Raw genomic sequence first — 22031 nt, 5'->3', positions numbered from 1 at the left:
CATTCAGATTACGTACCCCTGTATACATTTCTGGAGAGAGCAAAATATGTCCCAGGAGCTACGTTTTTTTGCAATTCTTGGTTTCCACCAGAGGCTGCTGTGAACGAGTTTTCTCTTGCAATTGCCATTCACGCCTGCTGTTGTCATAAAAATCTGCTGCTGTTGACTGACCTTTCCTTAACCCTAACAATAGTTATTTTTAAAAAAAGCACCAATTGTGCCAGCCACCCACTTCCCTAATCCCAACCGCAGTGTTTTAAGAGAGCAATCTAGAAAAAGAAAAGCTTTCACCTGAGTTTTACCACGTTTTCAGATTTTACCACATTTTCATTCTGTTATTGACTTTTTATTTTTATTTTTATTTTTTGGCTTTTGTTTTTGTCTTATCTGCTTGTTGGAATTGTTCTTCACCGGACAAACTCCATTGTCACGGTGATATCCATTCTGCATCTCAAGTCCGTACAGCGTACATGCCGAGCTACCGGACAAACTGGTAACAGCGGTTAAAGCTGTCCACATGGGGGAATGCAAGAAATGAAACAGCATCATACTACCCCGTATCGTTAGTTTTAAAGGGCACCTATGGTAAAAAATCTACTTTTCAAGCTGTTTGGACAGATCTGTGTGTTGGTATAGTGTATAGACCGTCATACTGGGGTGATATGAACACACCCAGTCGTTTTTTTTCAATTTAACTACAAAAAAAAGGGTCAGCCAATTGGAGCTGTTTTCAAATCGATCGCACCATTACGTAGGTGTGCGATCCACCAGCCCACCGAATTGATTGACAGCTGCGCGCATTAACATGTTCCGGTAGTCGCGTGTATATGTCAACAAGACCAGACAGAGATACGCAAAGCAACCGAGAATAAAAGGTCTGTTCTGTTCGCTAGGATCAGCAATCATCATCAAATGTCATTAAGAGTAACTTTCACATGTTTAAAGTGTTTTAAAACAGAATATGTGTGTAATTAATTACAGCGTTTTACTTCAGCTTTACTTCATCAGCACAGCCACGTGTCAGAACAATTATAAAAGAAGACGCTTCAATCCCGGTTTGTGGAAGTTAAATTAGGTTTATTTTGTACATTAGCATAACAGATATCCACAAAGCACTTGAGGTTAGCCTTAACTAAGCTAAGCGCGCTCTGTCTGCCTGCCTGTGTGTGTGTGTGTGTGTGTTAACTTTGTAACGATATTGTGTGTGACTCATCAATGCAACTTCACAATACTGATTAGTAAAGGTTAGTTCTTACTGTAGTATCTCACAAACGCTACGTGAGACCTTCTTCCTTTAAGTCTGTCTGTTGTCTGACGCAGCTGAGGGAGGAGGCATGTAGTGGGCGAGAAAGTGGGCGGGAAAAACTCGTCTTAAAGGCGCAGTACGACAAAACCACCCCCTGCTGGAAATCAGTATAAAACAGCATCTTATAAAAGGTATAATAAAAAATCTGATGGGTATTTTGATCTGAAACTTTACATACACATTTTAGAGACGCAAAAGACTTATATTAAATCTGAAAAAAGGGGTAACCTAGGTGCCCTTTAAAGAAGAAATGCAGCCAAACGTAGCTCTGGCTACATTATTCGGGATCTCTAGAAATATATATCAGGCTTTGTTTTCAAAATGAGCCTATGTTGAAACTAACACAATCCAAAAAACAATCTAAGAATCAAAAGCAGACAGAGCAAAACATGGAAACAAGAACATGGAACAAGGCACAATACTGAACAAAGAATGAGTGTGTCTGTGGATTATCTGCAGCTGTGTCTGCGAAATTATGGGGTGATCTAGAACTGGTGTGTGATTGCTGGCAATGATGGGATTTATGGTTCGGTAAAGTGGCAGACATGTAGTTCTCCAGCCATCTACAAATGCTAGATCATTGACGATTATAACAGTGTCCATAAAAATGTTTCTATACTTTGAAAATGGTATGCAGTTTCAAAACATTTATTGTGCACAATGTAAACAAACATGCTTGCCAGACATTGTACTGAATCCAGAAAGGAGATTCTCCACAAATCTTTCTCCATCAGAAGCACTTTGTGAAAAGCAACGTCTCAGGTATTTATTTTCCTTTTTTTGTAAGCTGTACCCATCATGCTCTGCAGCTCAGAGATGTGATTTTCAGTGGCCTTTGCTGATCACAACGGGGTTGCAATCACAGTTATTCAAAGCGCTCAGAAAAGGTCTGACGCATTCGAGAACTACGCAGAAAACGAAAATGAAAAACTTTCGGCACACGTCCACCTACCTGCCCCGCCAGCATCTCGTACAGGAGCACACCGTAAGCCCACCAGTCCACTGATTTCCCATACGGCTGATAGGCGATAATCTGTGGAGGAAGAGCAAATCAGCATCATTTTCGGTCTCGTCATTCACTCTCTTTCGGCAATCTCCTTTCAATCTCCATTCATTTGTCAAGACCACAATGCACTTTTTATTACAGCTCACGGGGGTGTTAAGTCGCGCAGCTATTTTTAACCATTTGCTGTAATAATTGCCTTTTTCCCCTCACTAGTCCACTTCCACCCACATACTCAGCACACTAATGAGTGAGTATAATCACAGTGGTAGTTAATAAGAGCTTGGCGAAACAGAGAAAGAGAATGTTTCACGTCACACTTTAAAGGCTCTTTCTCTTCATGTGTGCTCTAGAAATTGTATTTAAAGCCCTTTACAAAAATAGCTATTATATATGAAGCTATTATTTATGAAACTTTTAGTTTTTTTGAGAAATAACTCTTAATAATTAGCTTGTCTATATATATATATATATATATATATATATATATATATATATATATATATATATAAAATGAGTGAGTATAATCACAGTGGAAGTTAATAAGAGTTTGGCAAAACAGAGAAAGAGAATGTTTCACGTATCTTAATAATTAGCTTTTCTTTATATATATATATATATATATATATATATATATATATATATATATATATATATATATATATATATATATATAGACAAGCTAATTATTTCTCAAAAAAAAAAACTAAAAGTTTCATAAATAATAGCTTCATATATAATAGCTATTTTTGTAAAGGGTTTTCAATACAATTTCTAGTTGCATACATAATGCTAGTAAATTTCGATAATTTTTTAGATTTAAAATACACACATACAAACAAGTTCAAATCATTAGCCATGGCTCCCAATGACTCATTGAGATCTTGTTAAAGGAAACAATCAGCCCCTGTAGGAATCTGAACATTATTATTAGCTTAGTTTTAACCTAAAAAAAACTATCACCATTCACTGTTATTATACGAATCATTAAGGACTGTGTTGAATCAAGACAAAAAAAAGGTCACTTACATCTTGGGAGACCTTTGGGTGAGTATAAATCTACAGGAAATTTACATTTTTAGATGAACTATCTCTTTAAGGATGGGAAAAACAGTTGTCTCACCAGGTGCATGGTCTGAAATGATTGTCCTTATTTTGATTGTCCAAAGACATGCGGTACAGGTGAATTGAATAAGCTTAATTGGCCTTAGAGTATGAGTGTAATTGCAAGTGTATGGGTGTTTCCAAGTGTTGGGTTGTTGCTGGCAGGGCATCCGCTGCGTAAAACATGTGCTGGATAAGTTAGCGGTTCATTCCAACTGTGGCGACCCCTGATGAATAAAGGGACTAGGCCAAAAAGCAAATGAATGAATCAATGAGTTATGGGTAGGCCCATACAGAATCTGGAGATTTTTGTTTTGCTATATCTGCAGAGATTTTTGTAAATAATCTGCGGAATTATGCAGAAGGATTTTGGGAGTATCATAACTAAAACGTAATATTTGAAATAAAATATAATATCTCTTAAACTTGTATTTAATGTTTACAATGCAAATCCATCTAGATCCACTTATTTGGTAAACAAAGCAAGTCTCCCATATAAAATATCTACTATAAGACAGAAAACATTACTGTACGCACTGTATTGTAAATAAATCAAATGAACACTTACATATTAATCAATATTATAGTTGAAATTAATTTAAAAACTGTATAAATATAAGTTTACACACATGTACACGAGTAAATAAATAAACTCAAATCTGCAGATTTCTGCGCGCCCAGATTCCTTGTGGACCTAGCTTTGGCTCCACATGACACATTAAGATCTTATGAAGGGAAAATAAGAATCTGAAGACTATTATTAGCTTACTTTTGATCTAAAAACAAATCTATCACCATTTACTGCCTTTAAATAAATCACCAAGGACTGTGTTGATTCATGTTGTACTAAAGAAAAAGTAGTCACTTACATCCTGGGTGACCTTTGAGTGAGTAAATGAACAGGGAATTTTCATTTTTAGATTAACTGTCTCTTTAAGGGTAGGAAAAATAGTTGTTGCACCAGGCGCATAGTCTAAAATGCTTGTCTCTTAATGAGTTATGGGTGTGTTTTAGGCTTGAATGAACCATTCAGAATCTCATCCCATTACCCTTAAGAGTCAGCTGCACCATTCGCTATTTACATGACGTATTTTGACAGCGAAACAAATAGAATTTTTCATTAGTGAGAAAAAAAATTAAAGAACATCTGAGCAAGGTTAAAATCTTCCGTTGCATAATTACTTTTGTCATTTCATTTGTTAAGCACAAACATTTGTTTCAAAGCTATTTCTACAATCAGTTCTAATTTCCAGCAAATGCATTTGCTATTTGAACAACGTGACGCAAAATGTGAAAATGATACCTTGCACTGGGCTAAAAATAGCAAGAAAACACATGTGCTGCACATGGCGTCAGGTGTATGATAATGACCAAAGTGTTTAATGTTTCATGTTTAATGTTCTTCCTATTTTCATGTGACTTCTCTTACTGTCAGTAAAATGACAGAAAGCACATAAGTCATCTTCCACCAACTGTTCCACCAAGAGCTAATTTAAACTATTGATCTGTTCATGTGGCTACACTTGTTTTCAGAAGCAGGAAGGTCGATATATCCGGTCATTTCTTCATTAGCATTTGTCTGTGCACAGGATGTTCAATACAGACTACTTTGTTTCCGAAGACAGTGTGAGATTTGGATCAAAGACATCAGAATGAGCACACAAACAAAAGTACAGTATGCAAAATGATCGTTTTAACCATTATTGGCAAACTATCCTTAAAATGGCAACTTTGCATCTTATCTGCTTTTCTGTTAATTAATGCTACGATATACTGTATTAATAACTATAGTGAACTGATAAATTGCAATAAATACAGTAGTATATTTTAGTTTTACAACAGTAAACTGTGGTGTATTGTAGTATAATACCATATAGTTTTAGAAAACTACAATATTGGTACATGTGTACTATACTATATACTATAGTTACTATAGTGGTTGGGTTACCAGGTAATGTAGAATTGGCATAACATATAAATTCAATATTTTACGATACTACTATATATATTTAGAGCTGTAGTATGTCCTCTTAAGAGACTACTGTGAACTTGAAATATGTTTACAGAAATGAACATGTATGGGCGCTGACACAGCTAACTGTTTTTGTCAACAACATATATTGAACCATTGTTTCACAGTCAGAAAACAAAGATATCAGATCAACAAATAAAGCAGAAGTATACGCTGACAAATGCTTGTGTAAAAGGATTTAGGTCCCTCTGATATCTATAAAAATAGTTTTTTTTTTGGCTTTTATTAAAATGTTTGATAAATAGGTAATCGTTATGATATTTGTTATGATCACCAGCAATGTAGCCCTCGCGGATATCAGGATAACACTCATTGTCATTCACCTGAACCACATTTCCCGTCATGTCCTGCAGCCACACACCGGTTTCAGGTCTGCTACTGATTACAGGCACTCGGACACATGCAATATATACACACAACTCACACATCGCGTAAGTATTTTCCTGTATTGCCTAGTCGTGTTTTTGACTCTTGTTTGTTTTTACTGCTTATGTTTGTTTTACTGCCTGTCTTGACCCCTTCGCCTTTATTACTTTTTTGATTATCTATATGCTACTGTCGGGCGAGGCAGTGGCGCAGTAGGTAGTGCTGTCGCCTTACAGCAAGAAGGTCGCTGGGTCGCTGCTTAGAACCTCGGCTCAGTTGGCATTTCTGTGTGGAGTTTGCATGTTCTCCATGGGTTTCCTCCGGGTGCTCCGGTTTCCCCCACAGTCCAAAGACATGCGGTACAGGTGAATTGGGTAGGCTAAATTGTCAGTAGTGTATGAGTTTGTGTGTGAATGTGGGTTTGGATGTTTCCCAGAGATGGGTTGCGGCTGGAAGGGCATCTGCTGCGTAAAAACTTGCTGGATAAGGTGGCGGTTCATTTTGCTGAGGCGACCCCAGATTAATAAAGAGACTATGCCGACAAGAAAATGAATGAATAAATGTATATGCTACTGTCTGCTCCTGAACTCCATTTGGATCTGTCCCTTGTTGTCCCACTCATCATTACAATGATATGGTATGCCCCAAAACAACAACAAAATTCACATTGAGAAGATATACAGCCATGTTCTGAAATTTTAATTATTTTTTAAAAATGTCCCAGGTGCTGATTAACAGAGATTTTTCAACATAGTTTTAAACATAATAGTTTAAATAACTAATTTCTATTTGTTTTTGCCATGATGACAGCATGTAACATTTGTTACATGTTAATATTCAGCTTCAAGTGCAATTTAAAGGTTTAAGTAGGCTAATTGGGTAAACTAGCCAAATTAGGTTAATTAGGCAAGTCATTGCACAACAGGTGGTTATGCTGTAGCCGATCAGAAAAAAAATATATATATATCGTAAGGGGTTATTAATATTGACCTTAGCAGACCATAGCACTTGGGAAATACTTGAAAAATACATCAAATTTTTATAAGAGAGCAAATAATTTTGTCTTCAACTCTGTTCTTACCTCTTTGTCAGTCTGTAATATAAACCAAACACCAGTGTTGGGCATGCTTCTTTAAAAGAGTCATTATTATAGTTACTAGTTATAGTTATAGTAATTATATAGTTATTTAATTATAGCAATTATAGTTAGAATTATAGTAATTATATAGTCATATTATATAGTTATTATTGCGTTACTATCGTAAAATCTAATTTGTCAAATGACTATAAAATAAATATAAAACATTGTAAACTGATCTTCACTATTTTTGTTGTAGTGGGACAATGCGAGAGACAATTTCAGTGTGTCCTCAACGATATATATATCTAGATATTATTTTGTTTAATTCTGTCTGAGTAACAAGTGTTTGCGGTGAAGACATTAAGTTTTATTTGCTTTGACGTCGTGGCTTCGTTTCCTCCAATGGGAGCAGAGCTCACATTATCACCTGCGTAGCCACTAATTTTGTGGCGGCATGTGACGACGTTGAGTGCTTCGTTTTATTAGAATAACTTGTCACCGATGCAAAGAGACTCTTCTTTTCCTGTGCATAAGTTGCACGATACATAAACATTTATATTTCCAGTTTGCAAGTTCTACCTTTGAACTTGTTGGATTTGCCATCGTTCTGCCTCCTGGTCGTTGGTGTGTGCGACTGACTGTTCGTGTGCTTGTGTGTGAACATCCGCACTACTCTGCCTCCGATTGGCAAATGATCGAAAAAATATATATCTAAGCCAGTCATCACGTTCTTAGTTACACCACATTCACAGACACACCAATCATCATAACTGGTTGGTTATGTGACCCTTCCCGAACACACACACCCACCCCAGAAAAAGAGAGGTCCTATGACTGAGAGAGATGCTGCTCGAATGTTCTCCATCACTATAATGTTCTCCATTATAGTAACACGCATTTTAATATTAGAAATGGTAACGTCGTTGTAACGGGGGAAAGAGTAATTACTGTAGCGTGATCATACTCGTTACTGGAAAAAGTATCACCATTAGTAACGCTGTTATTTATAGCGCCATTATTCCCATCACTCCCAAACACTGTTGGTTAAAGGGGATATATTATGTGCCTTTTTAAAAGATGTAAAATACATCTCTAATGTCCCTAGAGCAGGGGTCACCAATCTCGGTCCTGGAGGGCCGATGTCCCTGCAGGGTTTAGCTCAAACTTGCCTCAACACACCTGCCTGGATGTTTCAAGTATACCTAGTAAGACTTTGATTAGCATGTTCAGAAATGCTTAATTAGGGTTGGAGCTAAAATCTGCAGGACACCGGCCCTCCAGGAACAAGTTTGGTGACCACTGCCCTAGAGTGTGTATATGAAGTTTTAGCTAAAAATACTCCACAAATAATGTTTAATAATTCTTTGAAATGCCCCTTTTAGGCATCGAACCTAAGTGTGCCATTTTGGTGACTGTCACTTTAAATTCAAATGAGATCCCAACCTTTTCAAAAAAGGCGGAGCTACAACTGCCTATGTGTCAGTATAGTGGTAGTGGAAGATTCAAAAGCAAGACTATTGTCTTATGCTAATGAAGGAGAGATCATCACTAATGGGCGGAGCTTTCCCCCTCTGATGACACGTACAAAGGGAGAATGTCAATCAAAGTGTTTCTGCAGACTGTTTTTATCAACTGCGATCATAAAAATATATAATTATTTCACTTTTATCATTAGAAGTTGGTTATATTGACAGACTGTTACCACACAACTGTGTTTAAACTCCTTAGAAAATAGATTTTTGCATAATAGGTCCCCTTTAAAAAAAAAAGGATCTTCTTGTTTCAGTAGAAACTACTGTAAATCATAACACTGAATAGCATCACCTTTCTCAAGGTGCTCCAAGGGGAACTATAAATGGCGTTCACACTTCTATTATGACGAGTACATTTTATCACTCATATCTTTTGGAAATAAATCTTTCTAGTATGCAGGTGTTCTTAGCACACATTATCAAATAATAAAAAGACTCTGTGTATTTCTTGTTTATAATTTGACTCTTTGAAGCATTCGGTAATCATTTGGAGTTGCTACAAAACTTCATAAACAATTGCTTTTTATTGTTTGGATTTACCTTTTTAAATCAACAACCAAATTTGAAAAGCCTCCAACTACAAATGCTCCTCATGCCAGTCAGGTAGAGGGACTGTTTGCTCCAAAATAAAAGATTCATTGTGTTGCCAAAAATGAAATCCCATCTGCAGTAATATAAAGGCTGCCGTGTGATTGGCTGAGGAGGAATAAATGGCTCTGTCAGGAAGCAGACGTGCTGGAGTTTCTAATGGACCTTCTTTACATTCATAAGACGCTCAGGGCTGTGATGACACACCTCTGGCTGGACAGCATTCATAGTAATGTGTGTGCGCGTGTGTGGTCGTGTTTTTATGACATATCAGGACATGTGTGTATAATGAAACTGATATTACACTGGTATTACAAGGCAATTTTGAATTATGAGGACGTTGCTGATGTTCCCATTTCTCAAAAAGCTTATTAATCATACAGATTAAGTTTTTTTTTTCTCTCAGAATGTTAAAATGCACAGTTTCCTGCGAGGGTTGGGTTTAGGGTAGGGGTAGGGCAATAGGAAATACAGTTGAATAAAAAAACTATGGAAATCTATAGAATATCCCCACAAATCACAACAACAAACATGTGTGTGTGTGTGTTGGTATGAAATCCTAAACCACAATTGTATGATTGTATATAATCCACAAGGCTTTTGCTTATAGAATCTGAGTATTGCAATGGTAAAGAGAATAGTCTACTTAATAACTATCCCAAATCAGAGGCTACACGTTACTGAGACCAAGGGCTTTATTTTGACGGTCCATGCGCAGAGCGCAAAACGCAGGGCGCAAACGCTTTCAGGGCATGTCAGAGCACGTTTTTGCTAATTTAAGGAAGGGAAAACCTGCTTTGCGCCATGGCGCATGGTCTAAAAGGGTTGAGTTTATTTTCTTAATGAGTTATAGGTGTGTTTTGAGAATAAACCAATAAGAGTCTCATCTCCCATTCCCTTTAATGCCAGCTGCGTCACGCCAAAAGCGCATTCGCTATTTACAGGATGCAAAGTAAGTCTAAGTGGAAAAAATGAGCATTTCACAAGCAAACAGTTAACAGTCTTTTTTAACAGAAAACTGTATGAGAGATAATGCAACTACTTTCACTTTCGCTCTTGGATAGGGAAACCTTTACGCACAGACATCAATTAGTCTATAAATAAATGATTGCGTTTGTTAAGCGCAAATATTCGTTTCAAAACTATTTCTAAATTCAGTTCTAATTTCTAGCAAACGAATAAATGAACAATAATAACGAAGTGTGCTCAAAAACCTGAGTTATATCCTAAAACACATGCTGTGCCCCTTACGGTCTAAAACCTGACAGGTGGGCAAATCTAAGCTTGTTTTTAATTAAATAAATATACATATGGATATAATAAATAATACTGCTAATAATAATAACATTATACAAAAGCAAATTGTTATGAATGAACTGAAAAAGCCTCCCGAGATGAAGAAGACATAAAAGCAGTGATTTTTGATATTTATGTAGGCTAGAAAATAATATGTTTTGTAATATTTTAATCCTTTATATTTATATCCTATATCTATTCTTATTATATCCTATATATATCCTTAATATTTAATTTTTTTCAAATGTAAAGATATTTGCTTTTTGCTCTCTTGTGTGTATTAAGCAGTGCGTAAGCGAGGCGCAACTCTGCGCCAGAGTTTAGACCGGGTTAGTTTTGGTCTAATCAAAAATCTATTATAATTTCTCAAAATAGCAACACGCCAGCGGTCCGCCTCAGAATGCCTCCCTTTTTAGACCAGAATGCCTATGGGCACACAAATGAGCGCTAATACATTTGCTATTTAAACAGCGTAGCGCAACGCCTCAAAACGACTCTTGCGCCAAGCTGAAACTACCAAAAGACTATTGCGCCACGCCTTGCGCCACACTGCTCCGGGTGTATGATAGGGCCCCAAGTGTCCAATATGGAGACCAAGGAGAGCAGATACCAACAATAGCTGACACAATTAGTGCTGTCTAGATTAAAGTCATCTATATAACATGTTTAGTGGGATTAATGCATTTCTAGATTAAAAATCATTACTGATTAGTGTTGCTATCTGTTATCTGAATTTAGCATTCAGTCTATTCAGATAAACATATTATTATTACTGGTTTTGCCTTCTAAAATGATGTCTGATTTAAAATGTTATAGTGTCTCCGTTTAAATGAATGTCCTGGTCATTGATCAGTCATGAGGAGATCAATAAGAGAGGGATTAGATGAAGCAGGAGCTTCCATGACACATGAGCTGAAAACATCCATTAAAGAAAAAACCTCAAAAAGCTGTAAGAAATCTGCAGCTAAATGCAATAAAACGAGATGAAAGTTTCCTCAAAATGTTTACAAGCACACACAAACACTTACACACACACTGTCTTGAGAAGCAAAGCTGCTTGTGTGGTGTGAAATCTATCGTACGGCATGTTTATGTTTGCGTTTCTCTTCCCACATACGCACACACACGCACGCACGCACTCACACGTCAAGATGTCAAGCTGACACACCTTAGTGGAAATGTCACAGTGCTAATCTGCAGGTCAATATCACTGTGGGTTTTGCTATAGACAGCAAATTACAGTGAGGCTATCGGCAGCTGCTCTTCTGTGTAACAAACACCCGTCTTCCAGCTATCCAATAACCAGTTGCAAGCCAATCCAAATAATTAAAGCATTTGCATTGTACCATTTAAATACAGTTAATAAATAAAGTTTAACCAAATAATATTCATATTACAAAATATATATATATATACTGGTTCAAGTCCTGGCTAGGCTACTTTGCATTTCTGTGTGGAGTTTGCATGCTCTTCCTGTGTTGATGTGGGTTGATGTGTTGATGTGTTGATGTGTCCTGTGTTGATGTGGGTTTCCGGTTTCCTCCGGGTGCTTTGGTTTCTCCCACAATCCAAAGACATGCACTATTGGTGAATTGAATAGACTAAATTGTGTGTGTGTGTGTGTGTGTGTGTGTGTGTGTGTGTGTGTGTGTGTGTGTGTGTGTGTGTGTGTGTGTGTGTGAAACCCTATACCCTAACCCTAACCCCAACCACCTTCTCCCTAACCCCAACCCTAAGCCTAACCCAAACCCTACCCCCATCCCAAACTCCTCCTCCCTAACCCCAACCCCAAACCCCACCCCAAACCCTACCCCAAACCCCACCCTCAACCCTAATCCTAACCCCCAACCCCACTCCATTCTCCCACACCCAACCCCCACCTCTCTCCTTACCCTAACCCCAACCCCATCCTGGCTCCTACCACATCCCAGTCCAAATGACACACACACATCGCCACATCCACACACCATACATCTTACTTTACCCCTCCTTTTAAGACCGAAATCCTTACCAGGGAGGACATGTAGTTCATTAAGAAACATTCACCTCTGGGGCGATGTAATCCGGCGTCCCGCAGAAGGTCCGAGTGGTCATTCCCTCATACATGTTCTCCTTACACATGCCGAAGTCTGCGATCTTGATGTGGCCCTCGGAGTCCAGCATCACGTTGTCCAGCTTCAGATCTCTGAGGACAGAACACAGGTGTGTGTGTGTGTGTGTGTGAAGCTGAGCTCAGATACAAGCAGCTGAAGGCAGATGTGGACAGTGAGTGAGTGATTGAGTGAGTGGTGTGTGTTTTTGGGCAGTAAAACAGCGAGGTCAGGTCGACCTCAGCCTTCATCATCAGAGAGCATGATTAATGTGAGCTGAACGCCGAGGCCTACAGGGACGAGCGAGAAACAGCCCCTCTCACTCTCCGCACAGACTCACAGCAACATTTATGCTGCGCTTCAGGACCTGCTGAACCCTGAGTAATGCTGTTTACTTCAGGTAATGGCTTGTTTTCAGCTACGCTCCAATTTCTATTTTCGTATTCATTTGATGTCTCATTTTCATCGTATTCGGGTATTACTGCTCTAGAATAAAGATATATTAGTGTGGCTGGAAGATGACAGTTTAATAGCATATAAGAGGCCATGTGACATTACTATAAAGAACATTATTTTGTACCTTTTGTTCAAAAAGCACATTATTTTCCACATACTGTACATTACTGTTGCATTTAGTGCGCTATGAATGGCCAAATACCTCAAGCATGTGACAAAAACATCACACCCTCAGAGGCAAAAATCTGCAGATTTCTTTGCTATTTCTGACCAAGTGTCCTTAAACAATAGTTAAATGGACTACAGAATGTTGTTTTCAAACACAACTACAAACTGCATGTATTCTATCAATGCTACAGGAGCTTGGTTTATATACAGTTGAAGTCAGAATTATTAGCCCCCCTGAATTATTAGCGTCCCTGTTTATATTTTCCCCCAATTTCTGTTAAATGGAGGGAAGATTGTTTCAGCACATTTCTAAGCATAATAGTTTTAAAAACTTATTTCTAAATAACTGATTTATTTTATCTTTGCCATGATGACAGTAAATAATATTTTACTTTATATTTTCTTTATATATCTATACAGCTTAAAGTGACATTTAAAGGCTTAACTAGATTAATAAGGTGAACTAGGCAGGTTAGGGTAATTAGTCAAGTTATTGTATAACGATTGTTTGTTCTGTAGATTATCGGAAAAAAAGAGCTTAAAGGGGCTAATAATTTTGTCCCAAAAATAGTTTATAAAAAATTAATAACTGCTTTTATTCTAGCCAAAATAAAACAAATAAGACTTTCTCTAGAAGAAAAATATATTATCAGACATACTGTGAAAATTTCATTGCTCTGTTAAACATCATTTGGGAAATATTTAAAAAAGAAAATAAAAATCAAAAGGGGGCTAATAATTCTGACTCCAACTGTACATATACACACACACACACACACACACACACACACACACACACACACACACACACACACACACACACACACACACACACACACACACACACACACACACACACACACACACACACACACACACACACACACACACACACACACACACAGTTGAAGTCATAATTATTAGCCCCTTGAATTATTAGCCCACTTGTTTATTTTTTTTCCCAATTATAGGTATATATATTACTGTAATGTGTTCAAACATTTTCAATTTATAATCCATGAGTGACAAATAATTTAACTCACACTCAGAAACACACTTGAAAGAAAATGGCACTGATGTAAAATACTCTACATTTTTTATCTGGAGGGTATAAGATGGAATTATTTCCAAAGCATAATACTTACTACTCACTACTTTTATGTACCTAAAGGCTACTCTTTACTCAAACTACTTTTTACTTTCTTAACTTAAACTACACTTTTGGGCAAGAAATGTTACTTTGCATCATTGCATATATGAATTGTGGTTTTAAAACATTTTTGGGATTTAACTTTTATCTAATTTCATCTTTAAAAAAAATTATATATTTTGGTGTTTGAAAAAATATATATGACTTTTTGGAGAGTCTAGATCAGGGGTGCTCAAATTTTTTCCTATAAAGGGCCAAAAAAAACAAACACAGCTGAGGGCTGGGGGCCAAACTGCATTACAAAGTTGCCATGGCTAATTTCCTAATTTTTTTAAAACAACCTTTAAAAAATAAATTGACGCATTAATTTAATTGTATTAGTTAATTATATTAACTAATGCATTATATATATATATATATATATATATATATATATATATATATATATATATATATATAAATATATATATATATATATATATATATATATATATATATATATATATATATATATATATATATATATATATATATATACTACATTTTATAATCACCTTATTACACGTAAAACAAATAATTCCATTTAAATAAATCTGATTTATTTACAAAATTTAGTTAAAACATTTAATCCAAGCTTGCTTTTGTGTAGCTCAACAATAAAACAAACAAATAAAAGATTGCGTTAAAAATGACTGTCTCTATTAAAGGCATGGGACGGGAGGCCAAATCAAATGTTATCATGGGCCAACTTTGGCCTGTGGGCCCAGCTTTGGGCATCTCAGGTCAAACTGGTGATTCTTTTGTTAAACTAATGGACATTGAAAGTATATAGATTAAAAAAAGATGTTATTAATAGATGTTATTGCTGTATTATTTAATATTTAAGACCTTGTAAATGGCTTATTGTGAAGGCATCCATAATATCTGCTACAGTTTTTAGTTCAGTGTAGAGCAAGGACTTTAAGGGATAGTTTACCCGAAACAAAATTATGTCATTATTGTAATGTAATGTAATGTGTATTTATATAGCGCATTTATTGTGTATGGCCATACACCCAAAGCGCTTCTCAATCATGAGGAGGGGGGAGGGTGTGTCTCTCCACACCACCACCAGTGTGCAGCATCCACTCGAATGATGCAACGGCAGCCACAGGACAACGACGCCAGTGCACTCACCTCGCACCAGCTATTGGTGGAGTGGAGAGATAGAGCCAATTCGGTGGAAGGAGGCCATGATCGTAAGGGCCGATAGAGGGACTTTGGCCAGAACACCGGGGTTACATCCCAGCTCTTTCACGAGAAAAATGAGATTATTAACTTAAAAGCAGTAAGGCACCCATATTATTATTTTTTTCAACCACTGGAAGTTAATGATTTTTCTTTATCTTTTGTTTTCAGCAGTAAAAAGAAAAATTATAAAGGGTTAGAAGCACTCGGGGTTGAGTAAATGGTAAACATTTTCATTTGTGGGTAGATATCTCTTTAAGGATGAAAAGCTTTCATCCACTCACCTGTAAATAATTCCCTTCCTATGAAGAAAGAAGAGTCCGACTGCAATCTCTGCCGCATAGAATCTATCAACACAGCACAGTGAGCATCAGTCAGCATCACACATTCACAAACGTGTCATAGACTGTTTTTTTCATTCTCAGAGTGCTATTTAAGTCCTTACAAGAAACAAAGGAATCAAATGTGCTTTTGTTCAGTGCCTGAACGTTTCTAGCCTCTGTTGACAAGGTGAGAATGGTGTGGTGTCGGAGCGCAGGCATACATTATATTAACATGAACAGCTCTATTTATGATCACCAGCCTCATATATTCCCTCATTATATGCAGTTTCTTTCTGTTTAGAGCTTTCTGTTTGTGGAATATATATATATATATATATATATATATATATATATATATATATATATATATATATATATATATATATATATATATATATATATATATGTGTGTGTGTGTGTGTGTGGTCGAATTATTTATTTATTTTTTGCATTGCTATACATTATTTCCATACAATAATTTTAATTAATGTTAGTTTTGAAATTCGCTAATGGATTATTATAATTGAAAGTTTTAAAACATTAATTATATAGTGAAAATTGAATGCTTATTGTTAGGTAATGCATCATGTAATTTTAACAAATTAAACCTTATTGTTAAAGTGTCACCACAGCTTTTAATTCACTCTGTTCTTTTAATTACAGGGGTTCATTTAGGTAATTATTTAAGTAATTAGCAACTCTGATGTAAGACATTTCTAAAAATGAACAGATGATAAAACACGTCTGCTTTTAAATCCTCATCATGTTTTGCCTTATTGATTTTTATACACTCAAAAACAATGCTGGGCTGTTGTAACCCAATACTGGATTAAAAATGGACAAACCCAACCACTGAGTCATTTAAATTTAAAGGGATAGTTCACCAATAATAGAATTATGTCATTACACTTGTTAACAATAGCCTGTAGAATCTACAGTAACTTACTGGCAGCAGTTTGCCTGTAATTTATTGTAAATCCATTACAGCAAAATACTGTATTTACATTTACAGCACCATTTATCTAGCTGTCTATGCATTTACAGTATTATATGTCTTCACAGTAAAATATACAGTAATTTCCAAAATGCAACTTTAAAATACAGTAACATAACTGCATAACTGTCCTACAGTAAAATACAGTTCAAATACAGTCAAATACTGAGTAATTTACAAATTGTTGACAATGGACCTACTCACCCTTCCCTTGTTTTAAACCTGCATGACTTTCTTTATTCTGTTGATAACTAAAGAAGGTATTTTGAGAATGCTGAAAACCTTTGAAAGTTGACTTCCGTACAAATTTTTTTTTTAAGGTTGCCGGTTTTTAAGGTTTTCAGATTTCTTCATAACATCTTTGGTGCTCAACAGACAAAACTCAGAAATATTTGGAACTTGAAGGGTGAGTAAATAGTGAGTAACATAAAATTTTGGGGTGAACTATCCCTTTAATAAACAAACAAACAAACAAATAAATAAATAAATAAAGTAATGTTAGATTTGTCAATAGTTGACACAACATTGGGTTATGACAACCAAGTATTTATTTATTTACTTATTTATTTATTTTTTCATTTCATTATTATTATTTTTTTTTTTTTGAGCGTTAGGGAATTACAATTCAGAATGGCTCAGAATGATCTGGCGTCATTCTATAGAATGTAGAAAGCCAATATGCTGTGCTTAATATACAAATAATAACAATAAACCAAATTTTGACTGGTGATAGAGTCTACAAAACAACAATTATTACAGCCTTTAAGTCATTATTTGACAGGATAACCAAATATTAAATAATTTTAAATGAAAATGAATTGCAAATGTCAGATGTACACTTTAAAAAATGCTGGATTCCACGCAATTCCTTCATGTCGTCCCAACACAATTTCATAAAGTAACTTTCTCATTTGTATAAATCATTTGTATAAATCTAAGTGAACTGAAAATAAAGCAATTAAGTTGTCCCAATAAACCTTAAGAATTATGTTGTTTTAAGTTATTTTTTAATAAGTAGTTTAAACAAGCAGCATAAGTCATTTTTTGAGTGTACCTAATTGCTGAATGAATGAATAAATGAATGGATAAATAAATTCATTAAACCTTTTTAGGCTTCTTTAAACAACGCAATCTCACGGCTATTCATAACTTTTTGACTTAGTGGCTAATTCATATGAACGATTTACTAAAGTACAATTTGCTCAACCCCCAATGATAGTTGGGATTAGATGTAGGATTTTGGGGCAAGCCTCCTTTAAAAAAAAATCATATGTTTTCATACAAATGAACTTGCATGATTTTGTTTAACTTAGCCATTTTTCTGACAATACGTAAATAGTTATGTTTCTTCGTGAGATTGGGCTGCTTCAGAAGGTTTTTAAGTTAGCAGTGCTTAATACACTGTAAAAAATAACTGTTAAACAGTTTTGATATTTTGTGTCTTTTCTGTATTTACTGTTGTGAATTGCATCATGGGACGTTCATGTCTGCTCTGTCGACTTTTGGATGTTGACAATTCTCTAGAGTTAAACAAAGAGACTTTTATTGACAATACAGTACTGTTGTTTAAAATAATATAATGTATATGAAATAATATATAGAGAAACAAGACTATAAAATAAGAGAAAATGTACAGGCATTTTGTACCGTAATACAGGGATTCTCAACCAGTGGGCCGTGGCTTTCGTTATATCATTATTAATATGCTATATTAAAATGATCAAAGCAATGCTCTTTCTCCTGTTCTCAGATTAATAACTTCAAACTGCACAAAAACAGCCTCATGATCGCGTCTGAAATTGCACTTAAGTCTGTTCATTCACAAACTATGCGTGAAGTGAAAATCTAAGGGCTCTAATTTGATGATCCATGCGCAAAGTGCAAAGCGCAGAGCGCAAAAGCTTTTAGGGTGTGTCGGTATCCATTTTTGATAATTTAGGGTCGGAAAAATTTGCTTTGCACCACGGCGCATGGTCTTAAAGGGTTGAGCTTATTTTCTTAATGAGTTACAGGTGTGTTTTGAGAATAAACCAATCCAGAGTCTCATCTCCCATTCAATCCCTACAAGAGTCAGTAGCGTTGCGCCATAGCCCATTTGCTATTTACACGACGGACTTTGTAAGTGGAAAAACTGAATGTTTCACTAGCGAGAAAACAGTTAAACAGAGCATCTGCAGCGCGAGAATGAGAGATAAGGCCTTCTCATGATCTACTTTCACTTTCGCTCTCGTGGATAGGGAAACCTTATATGCACAGACATCAATTAGCCTATAATTAATTAATTTTGTTTGTTAAGCGCAAAGATTTGATTCAAAACTATTTCTAAATTCAGTTCTAATTTCCAGCAAATGAATAAATGAACAATAATAACAAAGTGTGAGTTATTTCCTAAAACACATGCTGTGCCCCATATGGTGCAAAACCTGACAGGTGGGCAAATCTAGCATATAAGAAATAATCCTGCTATTAATAATACCATTATACAAAAGCAAATTATTATGAATAAATTGAAAAAGCCTCCTGAGATGAAGAGGCATGAAAGCATAATTTTTATATTTGTGTAGGCTAGAAAATAATATGTTTTGTAATATTTTAATCCTTTATATTTATATCCTTTATATATCCTTATTATATCCTATATTTATATTTTTCAATATTTTATTTATTTTTCATTTGTAAAGACATTTGCATATTGCTGACACACAACTGACGCGCTCTGCGCTGGACAACAGACCGGCTTCGATCTGATCTATTTGAACCTTCTATTTAAGTTCCTCAAAATAGCAATGCGCCAGCAATGCGCCTCAATACGCCTTCTTTTTTAGTCCAGAACGCCTTTGGGCGCACATATGAGCGCAAATGCATTTGCTATTTAAACAGCGTGGCACAAAACATCAAAATGACTCTTGCGCCAAGAAACTAGCAAACAACTATTGCGTTGCGCCTTGCGCCACATTGCGCCGGGTGTATGATAGGGCCCTAAATCTCTCTTTGAGTGAACTATTTAATATATCTGCATAGTTGTCCAAATAAATGTCCTGTACGTGTTTTATATATTTTGAAATCTCGCTGTTGACCTGTGTATGTTTTTAAAAAATAAATATACACAATTATATATATATATATATATATATATATATATATATATATATATATATATATATATATATATATATATATATATATATATATACAACAATTATACCTACATACCTACAATTCAATACATACCTCGGTTCTGATGGCTTGACACGCGTTTTTCTTTTGTTATTCTATGCTTAGGCAATAGGAACCATAAAAGGTTAAGGAGAAAAAAATAAAAAACTGTTTATTGCAATACTCTATTTTACTTTAAAGCCAAGAAAAGTACAGTAGTTCCTAGTGTATTGTATAAAAAATTAACACTGAAATCTCACAGCTGCTGGTAGCCCATGTACATACTGGGGAACACATAAAATCCTACACTTTGAAAATAAACATACATGTGAAGTTAATAAAGATAAACTGGCCATTTCAAATAAACATAATTGTAATTCAGTAAACATAAATAAACCATCTTAATTATCTCGGTGCTAAAAAAAGTGTGAGACGGTAGTCTGTAAGTTAACGCGGATCGAGTGCTTTTATAAGATGACAGAAGCCTGCATCTCCAATCACTGAAAATGGCAGTAAATCTTCAGCAATGAACACCCGCACTGCCTTTGTTATTTTTATGTGTCTCTCTGAACCAGTTGGGTATGTCTGCTGGAAGAATTCAGCGAGGGATTGTTGCTATTTGGAGAACTTTATTACCTTCTCTGCTATCCTGCCTTCAGAAAGTAATATTGCTAGGTGATGGGGCCACAGATGTGCAGTCATGTTGGAAGTATTTCCGTTTGAGTAGGCTATAATGCTTGCACACAGTCATTTTTTTTTAAGGTTTTTTCTTTTATTGGCACTACACTCAACGGCAAAACCAAAATGTGCTCACACCACAGATTTGAAACACGCCGGTGTGGTAAGAAATCCAGCGCTTCCTTGTTCTGTTGCCTCACTTCACCGCTGCTCACCATGTTAAAGTATGGAATTAACTTTAGAGCATAGTGATTGAATATTTATTTGCGGGCAGGAGTTTCTTTGGGCTCTATTTTGACGGTTCCATGCGCAGAGCGCAAAACGCAGGGCGCAAAGGCTTTCAGGGCGTGTCAGGACACGTTTTTGCTAATTTAAGGACAGGAAATCTGAGAATAAACCAATTAGAGTCTCATCTCCCATTCCCTTTAAGAGTCAGCTATGTCACGCCAAGAGCGCATTCGCTATTTACAGGACGCAAAGTAAGTCTAAGTGGAAAAAATGAGCATTTCACAAGCAAACAGTTAACAGATAACAGGTTTTTTAACAGAAAACTGTTAAACAGAGCATCTACTGCGTGAGAATGAGAGATAATTGATCTACTTTCACATTCGCTCTTGGATAGGGAAACCTTTACGCACAGACATCAATTAGTCTATAAATAAATAATTTTGTTTGTTAAGCGCAAATATTAGTTTCAAAACTATTTCTAAATTCAGTTCTAATTTCCAGCAAACGAATAAATGAACAATAATAACAAAATGTGCTCAAAAACCTGAGTTATATCCTAAAACACATGCTGTGCCCCATATGGTCTAAAACCTGACAGGTGGGCAAATCTAAGCTTGTTTTTAATAAAACAAATATAAATATGGATATATTAAATAATACTGCTAATAATAATAACATTATACAAAAGCAAATTGTTATGAATGAACTGAAAAAGCCTCCCGAGATGAAGAAGACATAAAAGCAGAGATTTTTCATATTTATGTAGGCTAGAAAATAATGTTTTGTAATATTTTAATCATTTATATTTATATCCTATATCTATTCTTATTATATCCTATATATATCCTAAATATTTAATTTTTTTCATATGTAAAGATATTTGCCTATTGCTCTCTTGTGCGTATTAAGCAGTGCGTAAGCGAGGCGCAACTCTGCGCCGGAGTTTAGACCGGGTTAGTTTTGGTCTAATGAAAAATCTATAATAGTTGCTCAAAATAGCGACGCGCCAGCGGTCCGCCTCAGAACGCCTTCCTTTTTAGACCAGAACGCCTATGGGCACACAAATGAGCGCTAATGCATTTGCTAATTAAACAGCGTAGCGAAACGCCTCAAAACGACTCTTGCGCCAAGCTGAAACTACCAAAAGACTACAGCGCCACGCCTTGCGCCACACTGCGCCGGGTGTATGACAGGGCCCTAAATCTCAGCTCGTAGACTTACAGGCACACACAATCAATTTGGGGAGATATATA

The 22031-nt window shown here is 35.8% G+C and overlaps 1 protein-coding gene across 7 annotated transcripts in view; it reads right to left on the bottom strand.

The window, feature by feature from the left end:
* prkcab (protein kinase C, alpha, b) overlaps nucleotides 1–22031 on the bottom strand; it is a 317535-nt gene that overhangs the window by 26073 nt on the left and 269431 nt on the right. For all 7 annotated transcript variants that reach the window (XR_012401256.1, XR_012401258.1, XR_012401257.1 and 4 more), the window contains 3 exons: nucleotides 15684–15746; nucleotides 12355–12493; nucleotides 2259–2339 (listed from right to left, as the gene is read on the bottom strand). Coding sequence is in view for 4 of the 7 variants with exons in the window: in XM_009299810.4 (XP_009298085.1) it covers nucleotides 2259–2339; nucleotides 12355–12493; nucleotides 15684–15746 (283 nt within the window). In the remaining 3 variants the exon portion in view is untranslated. The remainder of the gene's footprint in view (nucleotides 1–2258; nucleotides 2340–12354; nucleotides 12494–15683; nucleotides 15747–22031) is intronic.

Source organism: Danio rerio, chromosome 3, assembly GCF_049306965.1.
Source record: "Danio rerio strain Tuebingen ecotype United States chromosome 3, GRCz12tu, whole genome shotgun sequence".
Taxonomy (NCBI): domain Eukaryota; kingdom Metazoa; phylum Chordata; class Actinopteri; order Cypriniformes; family Danionidae; genus Danio; species Danio rerio.
The sequence above is the reverse complement of the archived record's forward strand: the minus strand, read 5'-3'. Positions and strand labels throughout refer to the sequence as shown.